The 20,536-nt window shown below is 48.5% G+C and overlaps 9 protein-coding genes across 9 annotated transcripts; 5 read left to right on the top strand and 4 right to left on the bottom strand.

The window, feature by feature from the left end:
• Nucleotides 1-138: 138 nt before the first annotated feature.
• Nucleotides 139-1,396, top strand: HD556DRAFT_310907 (uncharacterized protein). The gene is made up of 5 exons (XM_041310232.1): nt 139-510; nt 566-715; nt 762-860; nt 916-1,300; nt 1,354-1,396. The coding sequence occupies exons 1-4, from the start codon at nt 367-369 to the stop codon at nt 1,165-1,167; spliced, it is 645 nt and encodes a 214-aa protein (XP_041166900.1). The 5' UTR covers nt 139-366; the 3' UTR covers nt 1,168-1,300; nt 1,354-1,396.
• Nucleotides 1,397-1,632: 236 nt separating this feature from the next.
• HD556DRAFT_310850 (structural maintenance of chromosomes protein) lies at nt 1,633-3,169 on the top strand. Its single transcript, XM_041310230.1, has 8 exons — nt 1,633-1,803; nt 1,861-1,976; nt 2,034-2,162; nt 2,218-2,295; nt 2,344-2,413; nt 2,469-2,599; nt 2,649-2,735; nt 2,790-3,169. Exons 2-8 carry the CDS (start codon nt 1,935-1,937, stop codon nt 3,051-3,053), a joined length of 801 nt encoding a protein of 266 aa, XP_041166901.1. The 5' UTR covers nt 1,633-1,803; nt 1,861-1,934; the 3' UTR covers nt 3,054-3,169.
• Nucleotides 2,948-4,462, bottom strand: HD556DRAFT_1468606 (aspartate-semialdehyde dehydrogenase; the record flags this gene model as incomplete). The annotated part of the gene is made up of 2 exons (XM_041308410.1): nt 2,948-4,111; nt 4,168-4,462. The coding sequence occupies 2 exons, from the start codon at nt 4,460-4,462 to the stop codon at nt 3,285-3,287; spliced, it is 1,122 nt and encodes a 373-aa protein (XP_041166902.1). The 3' UTR covers nt 2,948-3,284.
• Nucleotides 4,463-4,631: 169 nt separating this feature from the next.
• HD556DRAFT_310938 (uncharacterized protein) lies at nt 4,632-5,527 on the top strand. Its single transcript, XM_041310233.1, has 4 exons — nt 4,632-4,984; nt 5,044-5,093; nt 5,163-5,174; nt 5,227-5,527. The coding sequence occupies exons 1-2, from the start codon at nt 4,678-4,680 to the stop codon at nt 5,067-5,069; spliced, it is 333 nt and encodes a 110-aa protein (XP_041166903.1). The 5' UTR covers nt 4,632-4,677; the 3' UTR covers nt 5,070-5,093; nt 5,163-5,174; nt 5,227-5,527.
• Nucleotide 5,528: 1 nt separating this feature from the next.
• On the top strand, nt 5,529-6,539 carry HD556DRAFT_310944 (uncharacterized protein). Its single transcript, XM_041310234.1, has 5 exons — nt 5,529-5,753; nt 5,812-5,818; nt 5,872-6,065; nt 6,117-6,183; nt 6,234-6,539. Exons 1-5 carry the CDS (start codon nt 5,665-5,667, stop codon nt 6,396-6,398), a joined length of 522 nt encoding a protein of 173 aa, XP_041166904.1. The 5' UTR covers nt 5,529-5,664; the 3' UTR covers nt 6,399-6,539.
• Nucleotides 6,540-6,597: 58 nt separating this feature from the next.
• On the bottom strand, nt 6,598-9,459 carry HD556DRAFT_1522827 (uncharacterized protein; the record flags this gene model as incomplete). Its single annotated transcript, XM_041309208.1, has 2 exons — nt 7,367-9,459; nt 6,598-7,314 (listed from the first exon to the last, which is right to left on the bottom strand). The coding sequence occupies exons 1-2, from the start codon at nt 9,335-9,337 to the stop codon at nt 6,598-6,600; spliced, it is 2,688 nt and encodes an 895-aa protein (XP_041166905.1). The 5' UTR covers nt 9,338-9,459.
• Nucleotides 9,460-11,382: 1,923 nt separating this feature from the next.
• HD556DRAFT_1321712 (P-loop containing nucleoside triphosphate hydrolase protein) lies at nt 11,383-13,754 on the bottom strand. Its single transcript, XM_041301358.1, has 9 exons — nt 13,301-13,754; nt 13,101-13,252; nt 12,978-13,051; nt 12,727-12,925; nt 12,604-12,677; nt 12,386-12,557; nt 11,782-12,338; nt 11,663-11,731; nt 11,383-11,609 (listed from the first exon to the last, which is right to left on the bottom strand). The coding sequence occupies exons 1-9, from the start codon at nt 13,708-13,710 to the stop codon at nt 11,520-11,522; spliced, it is 1,797 nt and encodes a 598-aa protein (XP_041166906.1). The 5' UTR covers nt 13,711-13,754; the 3' UTR covers nt 11,383-11,519.
• A 761-nt stretch (nt 13,755-14,515) lies between these two features.
• Nucleotides 14,516-15,916, bottom strand: HD556DRAFT_1321716 (inosine triphosphate pyrophosphatase-like protein). The gene is made up of 6 exons (XM_041301359.1): nt 15,664-15,916; nt 15,517-15,609; nt 15,402-15,466; nt 15,228-15,333; nt 14,980-15,169; nt 14,516-14,923 (listed from the first exon to the last, which is right to left on the bottom strand). The coding sequence occupies exons 1-6, from the start codon at nt 15,749-15,751 to the stop codon at nt 14,815-14,817; spliced, it is 651 nt and encodes a 216-aa protein (XP_041166907.1). The 5' UTR covers nt 15,752-15,916; the 3' UTR covers nt 14,516-14,814.
• A 361-nt stretch (nt 15,917-16,277) lies between these two features.
• Nucleotides 16,278-20,484, top strand: HD556DRAFT_1436397 (uncharacterized protein; the record flags this gene model as incomplete). The annotated part of the gene is made up of 9 exons (XM_041305570.1): nt 16,278-16,403; nt 16,576-17,788; nt 17,840-18,312; nt 18,362-18,481; nt 18,534-18,868; nt 18,919-19,372; nt 19,427-19,622; nt 19,674-20,008; nt 20,065-20,484. 9 exons carry the CDS (start codon nt 16,278-16,280, stop codon nt 20,482-20,484), a joined length of 3,672 nt encoding a protein of 1,223 aa, XP_041166908.1.
• Nucleotides 20,485-20,536: the final 52 nt, after the last annotated feature.

Here is a 20,536-nt window from a genome sequence, read left to right on the forward strand (position 1 = left end):
CAATGAAAAATGGCAGAAAGAGCTTGATAACCCACCCAAACTAGAAGATATAGAAGCAATCAATGCTGAGATGGTCAGTGAAACGCATGAGTAGGCAGTGTCATGTGTGCTAACGATCATTTTCTAGAGGAAAGTCAACAGGGAGCACAGTCAGACGACTACACGCATGGAGGACTTGCAGGAGCGACAAAGGAAGAATGTTGATTCGTCCGCCGCCCAACAGGCGAACATCAGTGGCGCGTTGGACCAGTGAGAAACACAATTTTATCTAAAACGGGACATGTATAACGTGTTCGTCGTAGGCTGAAAAACCTGGAAGACGAGCGCCATCGTAAACTGGAGAAATTGCGGGGGTGGGATAGAGATATGGCCGATGCAGTCGTGTGGCTTCGTAACCACCAGGACAAGTTCAAGATGGAGGTGTTTGAGCCCCCCATGATATGTTGCACCGTTCCGGATCGACGCTATACCGATGCTATAGAGGCATGCTTTAATCAGGATCAGCTCAAGGTTTGTACCACATCCTGTCCATCGCTTCTAGATCAGGTGGCTGATTGGCTTGCAGATCCTTGTTACGCAATGCGAGGAAGATTATGCTGCCCTCAATAACTACTTGAATGACAGTGAACAAGCCGGGCTCCGAAAGGGCGCGCGTATCAACATCTGGTTCAGACCCAAGGTGGACCTGATCCCTCCTCCCATGAATGAGGCAGAGGTATGTTTATGTTACCTCTATTGAATGATCTAATGTTCTGTTGTAGTTGAAGGCACTTGGTTTTGATGATTATGCGATCAACAAGATTGAGTGCCCTGACGGCCTTCTGTGGTTCCTCACGCGAGAGGTCAATTTGCATCGCACCGTCAGTGAACTATCCTTAATTTGGAACTATGCGCTGATTAGTTTTATGATGTTAGGCCATTGGTTTGGATGCTTCTAAGGTCGATGTAAATGCTGCTATGGAAGCTGTTTCTCGAGATGGTGGCGGGGCCAAGTTCATCGCGGGAAGGGTGATGAACACGGTTTCACGATCTCGGTATGGAAAACGAGCAGCTGCGAACATGACGAAGGACCTCCGTCCAGCTCGGAATCTTGTCAACAGCACGAGTAGGTGGTTCGTCATTGCACCTTCTTGTGGAGTATATTTACAGGGATGCAGTCGACCCTGAGATCAAAAAGAAACTCGACCAGACTATCCAGGAGGCCAGGCAGGCTCTTGAAGTCATCAACGAAGATGCAAATAACCTCGCGGCAGAGGAGCGTGGGATCAGGTCCGAGGAAGCACTGTTCAAGAAGACATTTGTATGTCATTTTTGTACTGGTTGGAAAGTTCATGCCACTTATCATGTCTGCAGGACGCACTCGAGGCACGAAAGAAGGATGTTAATAACCAGAAGAGGCGTTTGGCTACGCTCGCGGCTAAAATCGGTACATATTGATACCGTCCGGCCGTTTTCATATCTAACCGCACCACAGAGACCAACAAGAACAAGCTGAAGGATCTTGAGAATGTACCTTCCGTGGAGGATGAACGAGCGAAGCTCAAGAAGAAGTTGTTTGAAATATCCAAGAAGCGTGTTAGGATTGTAAAGGAATACACGGTTAATTTTCTCTAACCTGAATGCGTGAGCAAAATTGACAATCTTCTCCGCAGCAACTGATTCGCGCTGCAATTGCTGATCAAGTAGAAGCAACCCGCAGTGGACTTGAATTTCTCCAGGTCGGCGCAAACAAGAATGCGCTTGAAGTTCTATGCCAAGAGAAGGATGAAAAGTACCAACGGGCTCTTGCTGAGTTCGAAGAAGGTTCGTCATCAAACTTTCCTGCAACGTCCGCGGATATGAAGTAACCGCCAACACTAGCTGATCAAATATTCGTTGCGACAAAGGCCGACGCGAAGAGTAAACGGGACATTAGTCTGGAGCTTGTCAGGGGCATGGACGAAGAATTCCAACAACAATTTGCCAAGATGGAGATGGTGGGTGACCCTGAAGTGATAATTAATATAAGGCAGAGATAGCTTACATCCATACAGGATGGTTCGGTTCACGACCGGAGCGTGAATGACCTGCGGAAGGCACTCGACGTTCAGCGCGCCAATCTCGATATGATCTCGCAGACGAACCCAGGCGTTGTTGAGCAGTATGAGCGGCGAAAGAATGAGGTTTGCCTGCTCCACCTCTGATATGAAGGTCTTCATTTACGACGACGATAAACAGATCGAAGCTCTCACAAAAATTCTGGAAGACCGGGAGAAGGATACTCGCAGAGTGGAACGAGAAATCAAGAATGCCAGAGTAGGTGGTGTTTTTGCTTGTCAATTTTATTTCTGAGTTTTCTGTCAGGATCGATGGCAACCTGCTCTCGAACAACTTGTCGCCAGCATTGGGAAGAAATTCTCTGCTGCATTTGATCGTCAGTCGTTAAAGCCTGCTGAGCGTCATGAATTTACGTTTATCGACTATTTCAGGCATTGGTTGTGCAGGTGAAATCCGGATCAGCCCCCATGACGATTATGACAAGTGGGCGATCGACATTCTCGTCAAATTCCGTGATAACGAGAAGTTACAACTTCTGACGGGACAGAGGCAGTCTGGCGGCGTAAGTAGGGTCAAATTTACTCAGCGCATGATCTTTACATTGTGTTCAGGAACGGTCACTCACCACTATCTTATACCTCATGAGTTTGACTGAAGAGGCCCGAACGCCGTTTTCTCTTGTTGACGAGATTAACCAGGTACCCCTTTTTTGATCTTGTTTATACGTCAAGTGCTGACAACGTTTTCCGAAGGGCATGGACCAACGCGCCGAGCGCGCGGTGCACAATTCCTTGGTTGAAGTCACATGCAAGCCTGACAGCGCCCAATACTTCTTGATCACCCCTAAGCTACTTCCTGATCTCGATTATCACGAACGCATGAAAGTTCTTTGCGTCAATAATGGAGAGTGGCTTCCCGAGACTCCAGGACTGGGTCATATGAATCGCATGATCGAGAATTTTGTACAGCTGAACCGTGACCGTGTCTCCCGAGATCGTTCCTTCCGAGCTGGTTGATCAAGATGTTTTGCTCACATTTTTGTTACAATACTGTATCAACGTCATCATCGCACTAACCTGCAGTATACAATTGTATCAGTTACCAGTGCCTTCGCCCATAATATACTCGCAGTAACATAAAGCTATTATTTGATCTTTCTACTATCGTGCAAGACATCACCGCCGAACTTCTAGATCTGGCACGTTGTTCAGGCTGAACGGCATCTGAACCGCATGGGAGCGCCCCCGTTACTCCACCTTTACAACCCCTTTCAACACCGCGAGCTCCGCGTTGATGATACTGCTGGTAGCTGCTCCGATTGAGACGTTGTTCGCGAGGACAACAAACTTTATGTCAAGAACGGGACATTGGCGCACTCTTCCCACTGACACTCCTGCACCGTCTTGATAATACCGGTCCAACCGAGGCTGAGGGCGGTCCGGCTCTTCATGCACAAAAATGGCATGAACAGGAACAGAAGGGCACCCAATGGATTGCGCCACTGGAGTATAAGCCACTAGGGCCTCTCGGACTTGCTGTGGGCTAGGAGGAGGTCTCTGCTGAAAACGTACAGAAACGCACATGGTGTGCCCATCGATGACGGGAACTCGATTACACGACGCGGATACACGTAACGGATGGCGTGCGTGCATGTCAAAGGTTTTCACTCCATCATCGCCATCGGCGATCCCTCCCAAAATTTTCAGCGTCTCCCACTCCATCTTCTCTTCTTCGCCACCAATGTAGGGCACAACGTTATCGATGATATCAAGACCGGGAACACCTGGGTATCCAGCGCCGGAGATGGCTTGCATAGTGGTAACCAGACACGACTCGATGGGTCCAAAGGCCTTTTCCAGGGCGCGAAGGGGTATAACGTAGCCCGTCGTAGAACAATTAGCATTTGTGACGATGAAACCTTTCTTGAGCGGGGGATTTTGCAGCGCTTGCTGCTGAGGAATGATGGACAAGTGTGAATCGTTTACGAGGGGGACGATCAGAGGTACGGAGGGGTCTCTGCGGTAATTTTTGGCATTGGAGAAAATAGCAAGATCAGCGCTTCTGAATGCAGATTCTGATATTGGTAATGATAAGCCATGATAAAGAGGGGTTATAAGTCTAGGAACGTACCTATTTCTCCAGCCGCATCGGCGTCAAGACCAGAGAAGATGATAGCACACTCCGCAAAGTGCTGTGGATGGCACTCGCGCACTATCATATCGCGGACGACAGATGGTATTGGCGTCGTCTGCTTCCACATAACGGCCAGCGTATATGGCTTCCCAGCCGATCTGGAAGATGCTCCAAGTACATGGATGGTGAACCACGGGTGTTTTGCGAGCAGGGTGATGAAACGCTGCCCTACAGTACCCGTCGCACCAAGAATCCCGACTTTGATTTGTTTTCCATCTGGATTCTTGGACATGACGACTTCACCTTTAGTTCTCCTGAGAGATGGACGTATTAGTTGTTGGACAACCTTCTGCTGTTGATTCGACCTTGTAAAGGCGCAATGTTACGATAGATCATCTCGTTCGGTATCGGAAATGCATTAAGACCGTGGGAGATAATCTTTCCGGTGTCCGAGTCGTAATGCATAACGCCTGGCTCGACCGACTCTCACACTTAACATCGTCGTCGATGGCAACAACTACAGATAATGCAGCCCAGCTTATATTTGCACCAAATGTCCTGCACAATCAAGCGTTAACATCTGTCAAATTCCTATCCTTTTGCTTCGCCGGTGCAGTTGCAGGAATCCTCGGACTAGAGAACTGGCTGGGATTCGCACTCTTTATAGCATCCATCGTTTCAACCTCATTTATCATTTATGCCATAAACTGCAGAGGGAAACCCACAAAATACCTGCCTGGCGGACTTGTGGAGCTGGTGAACCCTGGTCAAGATAACATCTTTACATTTATTCTTGTATGGACATTGTTTTACGGTGCGCACTTAAGGCTTTTTCGCCGTTTTACGCGTATTTACGCAAACCTGACTCACCAGGCATTATACATGGTACGAAATGCTAGAATCCTCGGACAAGCGGATCGGTGGTAATAATCCTCATCTAATTAACAGTGTATGACTGAACGGACAATTCGCTTTTCCGTCCGATGGTTCAGACCTTTATCCACGTGTGTCATTCCTTATCGTTTTGGGAATGAGCTTATCGATGTCAGTACGTAGAAGTGGAGCTCGCTAGTCATCGGTGAACCTTGACCTGTTTGCTGGGTTTCTTCTCAGGAGCACTATTGTAGTTTGCATACATTTGCAGACACACGAAGGTCGTGCATGATTAATATCCACAGATGTCCTTGGCATAATTTAATGTTTCACTTGATAACCTAGAATAAGAGCCGTTTGCCCATCGCACTTAAAAAGTGTGGAAGACTGGCAGAGGCCCTGAGGCCAAGGGGATCAATGAAATGCCCGGTTCGGCTGCTAAAATGAAGCAGGAGCCACGAGGAGCCACGTGGGCCTCTTTACGTGGGCTTCTTTGTGGCCGTGCCTAAAAATCTCTTATTCCCAATCTAGCATGCTCTTGTGTGTTGAAAAGGTAAGCTACATCTGAGCGACTGGAATGTAACGACCCAGAACCCACATCTTTCTTCCACACTTTCCGTCATGTCTGGCTCATACGTCCTCCTTCAATTCGGATCAGATCTCTTCAACCATCGATTTGAGGATCTCGAAAGCAGACCAGCGTTCACGATGTATGTAGCTCTTTCGACGCTCTCGGCCTAAATTTAATCTGTGACGGTCGAAACTTAGGACGACGGTAACAATGTCTGAGGCCCAGCGTTCAGCGTCCTCTAACATGCCACTCCAAAGGTTGACAGAAAAGTAAATTTAATCGTTCACATCGCTCGCGAAGCGGCTTGGAGCCAGCAGCACCCAGAAATCATGGGTCCCAGCAATTCTTACTTGTATTTCGGCCCATCCAAAACACCAGGATACCTCGTGTACGGTAATGGACCGGAGGTCGCCATGGTCAATCACCTACGCCATAAGAAAGACACTAGCATGTAGGTGTTGTGGATGTCGCGTCGTTGAAACATAATCCAAAACAATCATAGATCACGCTATTTTACGGCGCAGAATGGTAAGGAGCTGAAGTGGAAAGTTTTTCCTCAGAAGATGGAGGTGGGATGTTATTAGCTTTCGTGCCTTTCGTTTTGCTCATCGAATTTCAGTGCCTAGATGGACGCTCTACAGTCGCTACGTGGGAGCTCAGTCAGCCAGAAGATGTCTTCGGTGCTCGTCTGACAATCAAGCATTCAGGCCTTACGATGGTCACTGAAATTTTGACCACTTTGTTTCTGAATCGCATCGCCCTGAATTTAGACTGGAAGCTGTAACATTCTTCCCTTCGTGATCTTCTATGTAATATACCACGCTTAATCCTCATTTCGTCTTGGACTCCCACCCACATGCTACTGTGTTTTAACTACCCTCACGTCACATACCTCGCAATACGTGTATTGAACACAGTCAGTCATCTCATACTCATTAGCATCTGCTTTCCCATATGGTCAATGCAATATCATTCAACTATTTTTACTCTTCAGTACGCAGCTCGCTTTGAAATTCTACAAGGCGTGACCATTCTGCCTGGTCTTCGAAGTCTTTGGAGCGTCCCATGAACGTCCGAACGATACTACGCGCCTGGTGTCTCCAGTTGATGCCTTGTATCCGCGGCCCAAAATTTTTCAGTACATCCACCACGTCCTCGACTTCATTTACAGCTTCTCGCCACTTCTCAGCGTCAGTCTCTCCTTTCTCAAACGTTCCAGCCACACTACAGCGATACCAATCCAGGTAGGCTTTCAATGCATCTTCCCACCGTGATTGAAAAGTCAGAAGACGTGCGTAGGCGCGGAAGATGCGAGGTGAAGATACGCGGGGAAGAATGGTCCGGTCAAAAAGGTCCAGTACCCTCCTGAGCAGCCCGTGGCCCTCGTTAGGATTATTTACAGCATCCCGTCTCCTATCATCATCCCCAGCTGACTGATCGAGGCCAGCCGGCACCCTGGTAACGGCATTTACCAAGCGCTCAAGAACTTCTTCGTCGACACATTCTGCACCGGTTTTTGCACTCCGTTCTTCAACAATACGCGTTAGTGCACGGCATGCCTCTGATAACTCCCCGACATCCATGGCGACAATCATGTAATTTGTCCACATGCGCCAATTGTCGTAGCTGTATTTTAAGCCCTGTTTTAATGCACGGAAAGCCAGCATCCTATTTGAGAAAGATTTGCTAGGCTGGTTTTCCTAAACATAAACTTGAGTTCGTATAGGGTGAAGAAGATTCATCCCCACTTACCCCACTCACATCCGATTCGAGGATATTCTGGGAAGAATCCAAACGGAGGTACATGCTAGCCAAATTATTCCAGCTCTCTCCGTCTTCATCGTCGATAGAAACACATCGACTAAATGAATCTCGGGCCCCCTCCCAATTTTCGAGACGAATATAGGCACACCCTAGGATAAACCAAGAACGGGATAACAACGGATTGATTTTCACCGCACGCTGCAAGCAGGAAATGGCCTTCTCGAATTCTCCGCGTGCGAAGTAGTAGCCTCCAAGAGACCGCATTGCACGGCCGGAAGTCTCCTTTGACAGCGCCCATGCACGCTCATAATGCCCCACTGCATGATCCGGCTCCAGATCTCCTAGAAGGCACCACAACTTTGCCTGTCGTGTCGAATCTAGTTTGCCGCGCCGCGGCGAAGGTAAATCTTTACCCCGCAAAATCACACTCTCTGCTTCCTCTTTGCGTCCCTCAAGTAGATCGCGGACAATGGCAACTGCTTTGTCCGTCATCTCCATAGACTGCCAGCATTTAACCACCTCCTCCCACATCTCAAGGCGTTCAAAGATTTCTAAGGCTGACTTTACCACTCCTAGAGTGAGGAAACGTAATGCCAACTCGCGTTCCATCTCCCACTTGCTTGGAAGCGGTATTGAATGAAAGTAAAGCAGCCGTTCCGGTAGGGGGGAATCGGCGGTTGGCATCTGGTCTACGAGGGCTTGGAGCTGGAGCACTGAACGCTCAACAGTCCGTGTACGTCCAGACTCGAGACGGGACCGCAGAAGCAGAGCCATAGTGTGAACGGACCAGTTCTTTGGATGCGATATGACACGAGCGACATAAGGGGACATCTGTTCGCTTGTGAGGCCGTGCGAAGGAGACGTATTCCGTACATTGAGGCAAAGCGACAGAAGTATACACTGATCGAGCGGGTGTAAAGGGGGTTGTGAAACGGGATCTAGATGGCTCAGCTGACTTGTTGTGGATGAGGGAGCAGATGATGTGAATATAGTCTGCTCAAGAAGCGTGTCGTCGTTCAATCCCAAGGTAACAGGAAAATTGGAATATGCCATGATAGACATGTCATCAGGCGTACGTGATTGATCAGCAAGATCATCGGGTATGGCTTCGGCGGGGGAATCATCCCTTTTCCGACTCTCTGCGAGTAGCACCAATTGGCTAAGATCATTTTGTTGAAACTTTGTTCGTCTCCCAAGCGCTCCCGTGAGTTCATACTGTAATCCCGTAGCACGTGCCGCTTGAACAAAACGATCGGAAGCCGCTTTGTCATGGCAAAAAATATGTTCAAGTCGACCCTGTTCTAACTGCAGACGGCCAGCAAGATCGCGATCCCCTATATCTCCCGTAAGGGTTTGCAATAGAGACCCCAATGGATCATGGGCGTCTGTTGGAAGAGGCACTGCCTCGTCCAATAACTGCTCGTGGATGACCGATGTACGTAACCGCCACCAACAAACGGATATACAGTGACGATATGGCAAGGCGAAAATGAGTTGGGCGAGACGCAAAAAGGTGGCGTGTTGTGCGAGGTGGTAAGCAGGCTCACCGCCGTAAGCAAGCTCGGACACCGCCTTCATATCGAGGACCTCATCAGAAATCAAGGTTGGGTTCATCACGTCAACGATCACTTCCGATGGGTTGATATCGAGGTCCGGACCAGTCCAGTTTGCTTGGATGAAAGCATGTAAAGATGCGACAGCTAGAACGACCTGGATGAACTCTCTTTCTGCTTCATCTGTTACAGATGGTAACTGCCAAGAGAAAGATTCTTCATAGCTGTTATCCTGCAACCCAGATGCCCTAAAAAATGCTCGGGCCCAAAGTGAGGTTAGCACTTCCCGAAATTTACCATCGATGACATCCTTTGCGAGCATTGCAATTGCAGGACGCGACTCCAGTTCTGTATCGAGCTTGGAGTCCCATCGCCCGTTTAGCAGGGAACATTCAAGGATGTCCATGGTATTTCGATTGAACAGCGAGAGAGAGATGAAGCCCAGTGATAACCGGACATGGTCAGTATAGTGTAAAATATTGTTTAGACATATGATTTATCTTGTAATATTATGTAATCTTCAACGACACCTGTGCCATAAATATTACATTGTCCACTTGCATTGCGTTGCTCGTGTCGTCGATCGTGTTTTCGTCAATACACACGTCCAAGTTGTGCTCCGAGTTGTCAATTCGTTCATGCATGTGTGCAACACAATCCTACATCGTTCCGTCAATGTCTCGATGACTTCAATGCATGCGTCGTTCGGTGTCACACAACTTACTCTGCAAGGCTTGAGCTTGATTTCTCGCGCAATATGACGAAGTTTTTTGTTTGAGTTCAGAATCTACTAACACCCAGAGTCAAAATGCTTGGGAGACTCTCTTCTCACCATCAAGTTCCCAACAGCTTGTCTGCTGCCGCCTTCCTCCAGTATAATATCACTCACCGCATGGCCCGTCGGCCGCAAAGGTTATAAAATGAACCGTATCAACAACCACTGGTGTGCTCAATACCTCTAAGACTCTTTCAAAGCTGCCACCATCATCCCCTTCAAAGACTATGGACCCTACAAATATGCCTCTCCCACTAACAGTGACGTCGTCGATGGTTCCATGTATCAAGCTTTGCCTACCGCTGGCTTGCTTGTCTCCCTCCTTGACCATTTTTACCGTTTTATACAGCTATATGATACAGAGGTAGTAAATGAGACCGTTCATTGTATTATCTAGTCTAACGAATATCCCTTAGGAAAAAGACGGACTGTGAACGAAGAACAGCGGCATCGTCGACGGTGCTATGTACCAGCTTCGCCTCACTGGCAGTCTTTTCCTGTCCTGTCGCTCTCCTGTATTATGGTCCTCGCTGTCATTGGATCCTCTCATCTCGCAAGTCGCCACTGACCGTCTGCTTGTCTTCCTTATCGCTGCTCTACGCCTACTATCGTGTTTCGATTGTTATTGCCCCATGTTGTGTTTTCTAATCGCGGGTCGACGATTGCATCAGTATAATTCGCCCGAATATAACCGATTTTATCGTACTAGTGGAGCTGATGGTAAAATACCTTCTTAACAACACCTTATATGCGACAAGATCCGAACATATGCGAGTCTCTTGTTGTGAAATGATATGTTGCTTCCATGCTCCACGCCCGAGGATCGCGGACCATGTCCAATTGTAGTTCAACATGATTCAAGTAGCGGGTTTCATTTCAGCGCATCTCCCCTGGACCCACTGGAGAATTTGAGCCACGAGGACTTCTACCTTGAGTTTAAACCCATCATGCCAGGGCAGTACCTGGCCTCGAGGCGTTTAGGTCACATCTCCAGGTCGTAATTGGATCAGAGTCATCTCAGTGGGTTCCACTTTCCCCACCATCAAGCCAGCCCTGGTATACGGCACGTCTCATACATCAAACCCTCGTGCTATTACAGCTCCTTTCATATCAATAGGATCAGATTTCATTTTTTCGCTTCTATTTACTACTTACGGAACTGGACAAACAAAAGGGTCCCGCTTATTACGATACCTTGGTCGGGCGAACTTGAATACCCTTGAATGGCATCGAAGGCGCTTTGAGTCTGCCTGCCAGTGGACACCGCCGTATGCACCTGTCAAACAGTAATAGGTCTGCCCACACGTCGCGGCTGGTGTGTGCCCAGTGGGTAGTTGTCGTGATCATGATCTGTATAAACACAAAATTGTACAATGTATCAGAAAATGTGCGATAGTCGCGAGTTGTCGGAAGCAACGAACTTCCGAGTCATCCTGGGGGTATTCCGTCCTTGTTCGGACCGAATAAGATTATCGTAAAAGACCTGTTGTTTGTCCAGCTCCACAAGCAGATAGAAGTGTTGAGACAAAAAAATGACATCTGGTCTATCGGCTTTAATTCATGGTTGACCAATAGTAGCAGGTGTATAAGTATTACCCACAGCGCTGATCCAAGAACCAGTCGGTAAAGTCTATTGGAAAAAGGCTTGGAAATGTTGCGCCCCTCGGAGTCTCGACAGATGTGTGAGTCTGGGACGAATCTAGGATGGGAAACGTGTGTGCTTCTGAGATGTATAAAAATGGCTAATTCAAACGTACGGTATGCTACACCCTGTGCTAGATCATATGAGTGTACGAGAGAACACGTGCCTACGCTATGCTTCCCTCGCTACTGGTGTGACGTTACTAAAGAAGCTCTTTGGAACAGAGGACACACCCCTCGCATAAATCTGGCTTGTGTAGACCTGCGCCATAAACTTTAATCGTGAACAAAAGGAAAAAAAAAACGACCACTCACAAGCTCATCGTAGATAATAGCGGGTACTTTTCTGTCGCAGAGCGTGGAACCCGGATGAATTTTAATGACCTTGTGCACATTCGGTCTTTTGATTTCACAAAACGAGGGGTGAAACTCACAGAATGACCCATCGTTTGCTTGTACGTTCCATCCGGCTGTAAAAATGCCGACTGCTGAACGAGGCCAGTGACAAAACATCTCAGCACTGGTTCCTCGTTATCTACTGTAGAAGCATGCCAGTCAATGCCAACTCGTTGGCATGTCTGTCTCAGCTGATCTCGAATCTTCGTCGCCTCCACGAACGTTCTTTCGTTCACAAAGTGCTGGCGACACCATTCTTTTCTTGCACCCTTGCTATCAGATGCGGCAACCTCTTGGTATGATCGGAGGGCATTAAGCATCGTCATGTGGTCCCCACTCGCATGACGAAACTTGACTCGAACTTCTGAAATGGTATCGCGCTGGTCGGATATATCGAGGAAGAGCGCAGAAGAGGATGAGAGAAGGGACACGATGTCTATTACCTCGGAGGTGCAGCCGTGGGTTTTGGATGCGAGGATGATACGCGCGAAGTACGGCTCCACAGGGAAGGATGCCATTTGACGTCCCAATGTGGTTAGAGTCTTGGAGTTGTCTAGCGCACCAAGAAGCCAGAGAGTTTTGAGTGCGGAAATGACTGAAAAAAGTCAGGGTTGGTTATGGAGGTATGTCAGGGGGTCGTACCTGACCCAATCTCGGGAGGATCCATGAAATCGACCGCTTCAAAGTCTTGACCGAGGCATTTCAATTGTAAGACGCTCTGGGTTAAGCTGCATCGGCGAATCTCGGGCTCTGCGGAAAGTGCCATAGAATTGAATGCATCTTCTGTGTACAGGCGGAAACAAAACCCTGGACCCTACTTCGCGTTAGAGGTATCAAGAGAGACAAGGTTCAGGGCATACTTCGCGACCGGCGCGACCAGCCCGCTGCATAGCAGACGACTTTGTGATATCTCGAGTTAACAGGGTATCAAACCCTACCGAAACGGTCAGTTGTGAACTCAAATGGACAGTCACCCCCATTACCTCCACCTGTATCCTTTGACAAATATCTTTTTTCCTTACACTTGCCGGTATCGATTACGTATTTTATTCCAGGTATCGTGATGGATGTCTCGGCGATGTTAGTAGCAAGAATACATTTCCGAGCGTTTGTAGGGGCGGACGAAAATATTCTAGCCTGCTGCGCAGGCGGCAAGGCAGCATACATTGGGCATGTTAGAACCTAGATGAAGACCGGTGAGAACGAGAGTCATCAAAACGTAATAATGTCGTACAGTCATACGCTCCTCAGGAAGTCTACGAGCATACATTTTTATCGATTTGTCTAAACTTTCGATATCCTCTTGACCTATACGATATCAGAAGTTAGCATGATTCCGGAAAATTAACACACTGACCTGGAAGAAATATAAGGACGTCTCCTGGAGGTCTATCAGTATGGATTTGGAAGAACGTCCGTAGAGCAGCATCAACATAATCCGTCTGGCTGACAGATGTGTGGAATATCTGGACAGGGTGTTGCCGACCCTTGACATAGAGTATTCGAGCACTGAAATTGCCATAAGCACGTGCATCACATGCGCAGTAATGCACCAACTTGTTATAGAACTTGCTGAACTTTTCGGCATCAAGTGTTGCACTCATGATAATGAGCTTTAACGGGTTAAGGGCTGACGCAGGACCCTTTCCCTTCCTACTGACATCGCCCGCGCTATTTCTAGCGGCCTGTATCGTTTTCAGGTTTGCTATGAGGAAATCCGTCCGAAGGGTTCGTTCGTGCGCTTCGTCTACGACTATAACGCTGTATTTCGACAGCAACTGATCCGACAGTAGCTCCCGCACGAGCATACCGTCACTGACATATTTTATGCGGGTGTCGGAGCTAGAAGCCTCGTCGAACCTCACGGAATATCCAACAAGTCCACCGACAGAGACATTTTTCTCTTCTGCTACGCGAGCGGCGAGAGACGTTGCTGCTACTCGACGCGGTTGGGTGACAGCAATCATGCCCTTGCCTGCGATGCCCGATTCGAGGATGTATTGAGGGACTTCTGTACTTAAGATAGAGTCATGAGGCGCAATAGCAGTTGTATGATGACTAGCAGACGCACGAGTGGTTTTTCCTGACCCTGTCTCTCCTAGTAAAATCGTTGTGTCATTTTGCTGTATTTCGCGGATCAGAGCTTCCCGTCCTGCCAAAGATGCTGAGCAGAACTTTGCATGATAGATGAATATGCCAGTTACCTCGTGCTATTGGAAGTTGCTCGCGCTGTTTTTGTAGGGTGTTCGCTGGGCGCGTTTTTACGGAGGATACGTCGTCATCCAGACGGATCCTGGCCCTCTTTCTTGGAGTGTGGATGGACATGGATCTGGAATATTCGCCAGGATTTCTCGTGTTGCTATTGGATAGAAGCTTGTGTCCAGTGAAATAATTGGGAAGTAAAATGGATTCTTCCTCGTGGTGTCAGAACCACTAGGGGGCTGATGATGTGAAGCGTGTGTGCTCGGCTTGTTGCTCGATCACTCAAAAAAGTTGTATCGGAAATCGGGAGTCGGGAATCCGGATCAGAAACCTTATTATCATTACACAAGTCACCCAGCCTCATGATAGTCACTAGTGGCAATAGATCGCACAAACTCTACGTACAATGTATATACACGACCTTGAAATGTGTATACAGCCTTCGCAAGTCGTATCGTAGATTATAAGCAGGTGCATAGTACATACTACTTACAAAATTTATGTTCTACGGTCCGTTGATCTCACAAAAATGACTCGCCCGACCAAGATAAATTGGAAGGGAGATAAGAAACTGTTCGAACCGGAGTTGAATGCAATCGCGGAGCGTGTGTCTACCAACACCGTAATGACACAGTTTTTGGCCCTGGCCGGCGCCTTGGACATGTGAAGCTATGTAAGAACACGCTGACCTGTAATGACATGGACCCTATTAAATTTGCGCCCATGAAGTGATAATTGAAGTAAAATGTACATCATTTTTACTGCAAGTCAGGGATTCGGATCTAAGAACTCCAGATGTATGTAAGATATATCTTATCGCACAGCCAATTGTATATTGGATTCCGACCACCCTGCAAAGAAGCAGCTTTCTAGAAGTTGTTTTCAGCGTTGAGGGTTGCCAAATATACCCTGAGTTTAGCCAGCGCATGGTATCGGTGAGAAATGACATTCTTCTGTTCCTTGCTCATTTCGGCGTAGCTTCGTCCCAATTTCAGTATCTGAACAACGGAGCAAAAAAAACGAGAGAGCCTCACGTTTGATCAAAACCTTTTGGTTGGAAGATGGGGTCCCACCCGAAATTGCCTGGTCCTCTGGCAGGGACGATGGTGCCGTCTGTGCGGCCCTCGAAGAGGATCGGCTCAGTGCCCGGACCAGCGCTGTATGCGAAAGTACAGAGTGCATACGCGTCTTTCGTCGGAAATCCTACGAGCATATTATTCAAGCCTACTCAGGTGACACATCAGAAAGTCTTGTTTAGCAGAATGCCCCTGCACCCACCGACCTTCGTGACCGAGTGTTTTCATAAAGTGCTTGATGTATGGGCCAGGTAGCCCGTTATATGCTACGAAGCACAATGCGGTGTCCTCCGTTATGCATGGCTTCCCCATCTGCCAGAAGGTATAAGCATTGTAGTGGGGAGGCAGATCTATAAATTCAGATTCAAGGAGTGACTGACCAGCTCAGCTGCACGACGGCATTTTGCTATGGCGACTTCTTGGGTGGTGCCCTGCAGTTCGGGTACTTGGGTGTTTAATCAGCGGGTGAATAAGCATTTGATCAGAAAAACTTGCTATCTAGGTCTTGCGAATCTAATTCTATTGGGGTTCCTTGAGATAAAATATGCTTGGTCTCCTTCAATTTATTATGGTTTCCAGTTACGAATGCTGATGGAATATCATCAGGATACATTGAGCATGGCTAAAACAATCAAGACCTACTCAAGCGCTTGGTAGCCATTGTGGCAGCAGAAGAAGCAGTCCTACTCAAGCGCTTACTAGATGCCATTTTGATAGCAAAAGTGACCATGGGAGTTAATCGGAAACTGACTCAACCAACCACTGGAAACTTTACGCTCTTATTTAAGCTGCAACACTGAATAATTACATGCCTGCTGTCGAGATAGTATTGGATAGTCTGACATGGCCAACTTGTAGCTTCTTGGATGATGCCATATGACACACTGAACTATACTAATGACGGTTGAACTATATTATTGCTGAGTCATCATAGCCAGGTGTGAGCCGGTTCGGGTTGTATTCGCAAGTACTAGCACTGCTGGTAGTTGTTCTCATCGAGGTTAACGTTGACGGGCTCGTTGAATCTCAACGAACGGGTCGTGGTATCGGGTCACTCAGCACAACTTGCCACAACTCTCTCATCTATACTACCACCTACTGACCTTTCCAATTGACAGGTGTCATATTTCCGCCGTCCGTCCCTGCTACGTATTCCGCTAACTCTCGCTAATTCATAGATACGCATTACTTCAGGAGCCTTTTGACTATCATTTTCGGCAGCAGATCGTTCGCCTGCAACGAAATCTATCGGTACAATGCCAGACTATGTGTATGCACTTCACGACTTTCAGCCCGAAAACGAGGACGAAGTTGACTTCCGTGCGGGTGAGCCCATCGAGGTCATAGAGAGAGATGATCAATACAGCGATGGCTGGTGGCAGGTGGGTACTACCTGACTCTTTCACCTTGCGCACCGTGTGTATGTAGGCATGCACAACTCTGCAGCGCAGTTTCAGCCCACATAAACTCCGCCATGCCCTACGCTCTGTCGAATTCAATTGCATTTGTTGTTTCGTTCCATGATATTAACTCATGCACGCACTTTATTACCAGGGACGCAATCTTGCAGGTAAAATCGGCCTGTTTCCCAAAAGCTATACCACACCGGCTGCCCCCGCCCCTCCACGTGCATCTTCACCAGAATCCACCGCTGGCCCTTCCATAAATGAGCCTCCCGACGTATTACACACAGTTGATGAAGAGGCAGCTTCATTCGTCGGTAGCGACGCTGAGTCCAACATTGGTGTCGCCCTTGGCGAACCACCTTCAGCACATCAGGAGGAAGTTATGCATGCTACTATGACAGACGTCCAGAAGGCCATCGAGCAGCTTGGCCGACATGATCGGGATGGAACTCGCAGCTTCAGCTTCGCTAGCACTCGGCACGGAGACACAGATCGCGAAACGGATACAGAAACCGACGGAGATTCCAGCTTACGGGAGGATGGAGAGGACTGGCACCGTAGTGCTCGAGACAAGCTTGCAGAACAGGCACGTAAAGTCGTGGAAGCGAAGGCCGCTGCAGGAGTGGATACCCGCTCGCTCGCTCCTCCGATAGACATCGAAATGAGTGATGAGAGTGAGGCAGAAGAGGTGGACGACACATTTCAGAATGTACGCCGGGTGGCACGTGATCATCCCCATATCCCTGAGGAAGATGAGGAAGATAATGACAACGATGGCGCAGTAACCCTGAATCGCAGGAGGAGGAACTTGAGTATGGCTTCACCTATGACACTCCCATTGCAAGCTTTGCCATCCCTTTTATCCAATGATGGTGAACAAACAGCCAAAGTTCATAAGACGACATTTTCTGTTACCTCAACCTCTCGCGCAATCTCCCCAGCGCCTACTGGTCGTGAACGCAACGGATCTCAATCTCGGTCCGCTCCCGTATCTCCTATGGTTAACATATTCGCACCTGCACCTGTTCTTGCCGTCGAGCCATCCTCCATACAGTTACCTGCTTCCCCGGAACCCAGTCAACCCACCACCCACGCTGCTCCCACGCCTGTGATTCGCCCAGTTTCCAATGCTGCTTCCTCCCCCATCCCACGTGTAGTGAGCCCACCACCGACGTCCAAGCACCTTAGTGTTGCATCCAGCGGTCAAGTCTCTACCACTTCCATGCCACAGATGTCGCCTGAACTCACACGGGAAAGTAGTCTGATGAAGTCTGTTTCTCCATCGGAGTGGAGCGTTGAAGAAGTTGTTGACTGGCTAAAGTCTAAGAGTTTTGGCCAGGACATCTGCGATAAGTTCATAGGTAAATTTCGGCTTTTTGTTGTATAACTTGAACTGATCTCGTACCCCTTAGAACAAGAGATCACAGGCGATGTTCTACTAGAGCTTGACATTAACCTCCTCAAGGCTGAAATTGGCATTGTCGCATTTGGGAAGCGTATGCGCATTGCCAACGCTATTGCCGAACTACGACGACCTCTATCAATCATCTTCCCAGATGTCCAGTCGCCACAACATCCTCAGTCATTGTCGCACTCCCATTCATACTCCTACACACATTCGCGTTCTGGCTCAACCCATCAGTCTCTGAACAGCCCCATGTTCGCAACAACCGTGAGCTCAGCTCTTACTGCACCGAACTCAGCGACGTTTGGTTCGATGTGCACCACTGAGAGTCCAGCTGCAGACATGAGCCAATTCGCAGAAAGAGTATCTAGTTTATCGAGCACTGGTGCTAGTATCATTGGAGGCTCGCTGGACAATCATGTCTCGTCTAGTGCGGTGGGTCTTGGCCTCGGGGTCCCACCGAACGGTAACGGACACAAGGTTAGGATTTCATCTTCTACTGTTGTTTCTATTGCTTACGCATCATTAGCGTACGGCGTCGGGTCAACTTGTATTATCACCTAGTGATGGTGCCTTGAACAAACGATCTCGAGAGGACGCACGCAAGCCTGAAGAGTTGCAAGACGATGATCGCGGTGCCTTGAGCGAGGTGATTTCGTATCTTTCTACTGTAAGTAGCACCAATTAAACCTTTTCGGCAGGGAGAAATTGTACCATCTGCCACCAAGCAATGCCGGCACCTCTTTAGCCGTTCCACAGAGTCCACGTCTACCGCAAAGGAGAAGGGCGACACTTCCTCCAATTCTAATAACAATTCTACCACCGCACTCCCGACCTCAGTGCCCTTGGCGTTGGCGGTAACACCACCCAGATCATCACGGAAACGGGAGCTGCTGGACGATTCCAGTATTGGTAGCAAGCATAGCCGGAATAAGCGGGACGGTACGACGAAAGGCACAGAGCGGCATAGTTTGTTCGGCAGCACTTTCTCTACTTCCCTTGGGAGGGCCAGGAAGCCTCCCCCAAGGATCAGTCCGTACGCATTGAGCTTTTATATACTTTGCTCAACCACTCACTTCAAAACAGGTCGTTGATTGCCAACGAAAGCCCAATGGAGAAACCTTCGAGTCTCAATCTTTCCCGGCTGTACGGCAGCAGCAAGAAGTCATTGGCTCGCCCATCAACGTCAGACGGATCGCTTTCCAGCACTCTTCGCAATCCCTCGCACAGCGATTCTCTGGAGGAGAAGAGAAAGTTGAGGGAAAAGGAGAAGACACTTGAAAAGCTGAGAGGCAAGGATGCGGATAGTCAAACGCTGAAAGAGAAAGAGTCCCCGACGGTACTGAAAAAGCACGATGGTCCCGAGAGCCAGTCTCAAGGTCCTACGTTCAAACCAGGAAAGAGTATCATTGACCAGATCGGCATCCCTGATCACCAAGGATGGATGCGCAAGAAAGGCGACCACTACAATGCCTGGAAGGTGCGGTACTTCGTTATCAAGGGCCCACATCTGTACATCCTGCGGAGCGACACTAAGATGGTGGGGTGAAAGCCTACTTAATCATGAAGTCATACACTGATGCACGTTGTTCAGGAGGTGAAAATCAAGGGCTACATCAATATCGTCGGATACAAGGTTATTGCGGACGAGAACGTCGATCCAGGACGTTATGGCTTCAGGATAGTGCACGACACTGACAAGACACATTACTTCAGCTCTGATGAGCAAATCGTGGTACGCGAGTGGATGAAAGCGATCATGAAGGCCACCATTGGCAGAGACTACTCGAGTAGGTCTGAGCCATCATCTTCGGTCGCTTATCTAACATTCTATTAAACAGAGCCTGTTGTTTCTTCTGTCAACATTCCCACTATCCCTCTAACAGTCGCCCAGGCGATGAACCCCGCCCCCCGGCCACCGTCTCCTACCGCTCGCGATGCGACACAAAAGGCATTGCGCCGCGAGAATCCAAATCAGCTATCTTCTCGTGATGCTCGCGTTCTGATGGGTTTACCATCGTCGGACGCACAAGATAGCGAACGAACGCGTCTTGATTCCTTCTTGATTCAGCAATCTATTTCAGAACAGTCTGAAGACCAATCCAAACCATCATCTATAGTAAACCAAGCTCCTCCCCGCCCGACTAGAGAGGCACGCCCTTCACCAACTACCGCGGTTTGTCCACTGCCTTCTCCGTGCGTTGTGATACTGACCTTATGAACCTTGTACAGCTGAACTCTTCTGACGCGGGTCTAGTTGAATGGGCTAATTCACACTTGCCAGCTGCGTTGCAAAATTACGATCCCACTACCCATCTTTTCAGCGGTCTTGCCCTTCTTCGTCTCTCGGAATCAGTCTTAGGGAAATCACCCTCACCCCCCGTGCTAGACTCAGCATTCCCGTCTGGCCCCGGCGATGACAAGCTGGATGGGCTATTCCGCCTGTTTGACTTCCTCCTTGACAACGACGTAAAAATGGGCAGCGTAAGCATCAACGACGTCCGACAAGGGAAACGCGATAAAATATTACAGCTTCTCAAAGCACTCAAGGCATGGGAGGACAGGAGGATGGACATATTGAGATCTATTGGCGCAGGGACAATTCAGACTGGTCCTTTCATGAACCCCGATATAAACACTTGGAAGAGATGAATTCACTTGGGCTGCTTATCACTCGAGATCGTGGACTTGATCTTCAAACATT

The sequence above is a fragment of the Suillus plorans genome (genome assembly GCF_016647745.1).
Source record: "Suillus plorans strain S12 chromosome Unknown HD556scaffold_2, whole genome shotgun sequence".
In the NCBI taxonomy this organism is placed as follows: Eukaryota; Fungi; Basidiomycota; class Agaricomycetes; order Boletales; family Suillaceae; genus Suillus; species Suillus plorans.

Excerpts from the sequence above, each read along its gene's own strand:
- HD556DRAFT_310907 (XM_041310232.1), top strand. The coding sequence starts at position 367 with ATGGCCGATGCAGTCGTGTGGCTTCGTAACCACCAGGACAAGTTCAAG. Across the intron at positions 511-565 it reads TTAATCAGGATCAGCTCAAG|ATCCTTGTTACGCAATGCGA; the intron begins GTTTGTACCACA and ends ATTGGCTTGCAG. Across the intron at positions 716-761 it reads CTCCCATGAATGAGGCAGAG|TTGAAGGCACTTGGTTTTGA; the intron begins GTATGTTTATGT and ends GTTCTGTTGTAG.
- HD556DRAFT_310850 (XM_041310230.1), top strand. The coding sequence starts at position 1,935 with ATGGACGAAGAATTCCAACAACAATTTGCCAAGATGGAGATG. Across the intron at positions 2,163-2,217 it reads ATGAGCGGCGAAAGAATGAG|ATCGAAGCTCTCACAAAAAT; the intron begins GTTTGCCTGCTC and ends GACGATAAACAG. Across the intron at positions 2,600-2,648 it reads GACAGAGGCAGTCTGGCGGC|GAACGGTCACTCACCACTAT; the intron begins GTAAGTAGGGTC and ends CATTGTGTTCAG.
- HD556DRAFT_310938 (XM_041310233.1), top strand. The coding sequence starts at position 4,678 with ATGGCAACAACTACAGATAATGCAGCCCAGCTTATATTTGCACCAAAT. Across the intron at positions 4,985-5,043 it reads TGTATGGACATTGTTTTACG|GCATTATACATGGTACGAAA; the intron begins GTGCGCACTTAA and ends CTGACTCACCAG.
- HD556DRAFT_310944 (XM_041310234.1), top strand. The coding sequence starts at position 5,665 with ATGTCTGGCTCATACGTCCTCCTTCAATTCGGATCAGATCTCTTCAAC. Across the intron at positions 6,066-6,116 it reads CATAAGAAAGACACTAGCAT|ATCACGCTATTTTACGGCGC; the intron begins GTAGGTGTTGTG and ends AAACAATCATAG. Across the intron at positions 6,184-6,233 it reads TTTTTCCTCAGAAGATGGAG|TGCCTAGATGGACGCTCTAC; the intron begins GTGGGATGTTAT and ends ATCGAATTTCAG.
- HD556DRAFT_1321712 (XM_041301358.1), bottom strand. The coding sequence starts at position 13,710 with ATGATTGCTGTCACCCAACCGCGTCGAGTAGCAGCAACGTCTCTCGCC. Across the intron at positions 12,926-12,977 it reads TTCCTGAGGAGCGTATGACT|GTTCTAACATGCCCAATGTA; the intron begins GTACGACATTAT and ends GTCTTCATCTAG. Across the intron at positions 12,558-12,603 it reads CTGGTCGCGCCGGTCGCGAA|GGTCCAGGGTTTTGTTTCCG; the intron begins GTATGCCCTGAA and ends AACGCGAAGTAG.
- HD556DRAFT_1321716 (XM_041301359.1), bottom strand. The coding sequence starts at position 15,751 with ATGGTCACTTTTGCTATCAAAATGGCATCTAGTAAGCGCTTGAGTAGG. Across the intron at positions 15,610-15,663 it reads AATGGCTACCAAGCGCTTGA|CATTCGTAACTGGAAACCAT; the intron begins GTAGGTCTTGAT and ends ATATTCCATCAG. Across the intron at positions 14,924-14,979 it reads CCAAAAGGTTTTGATCAAAC|CTACGCCGAAATGAGCAAGG; the intron begins GTGAGGCTCTCT and ends ATTGGGACGAAG.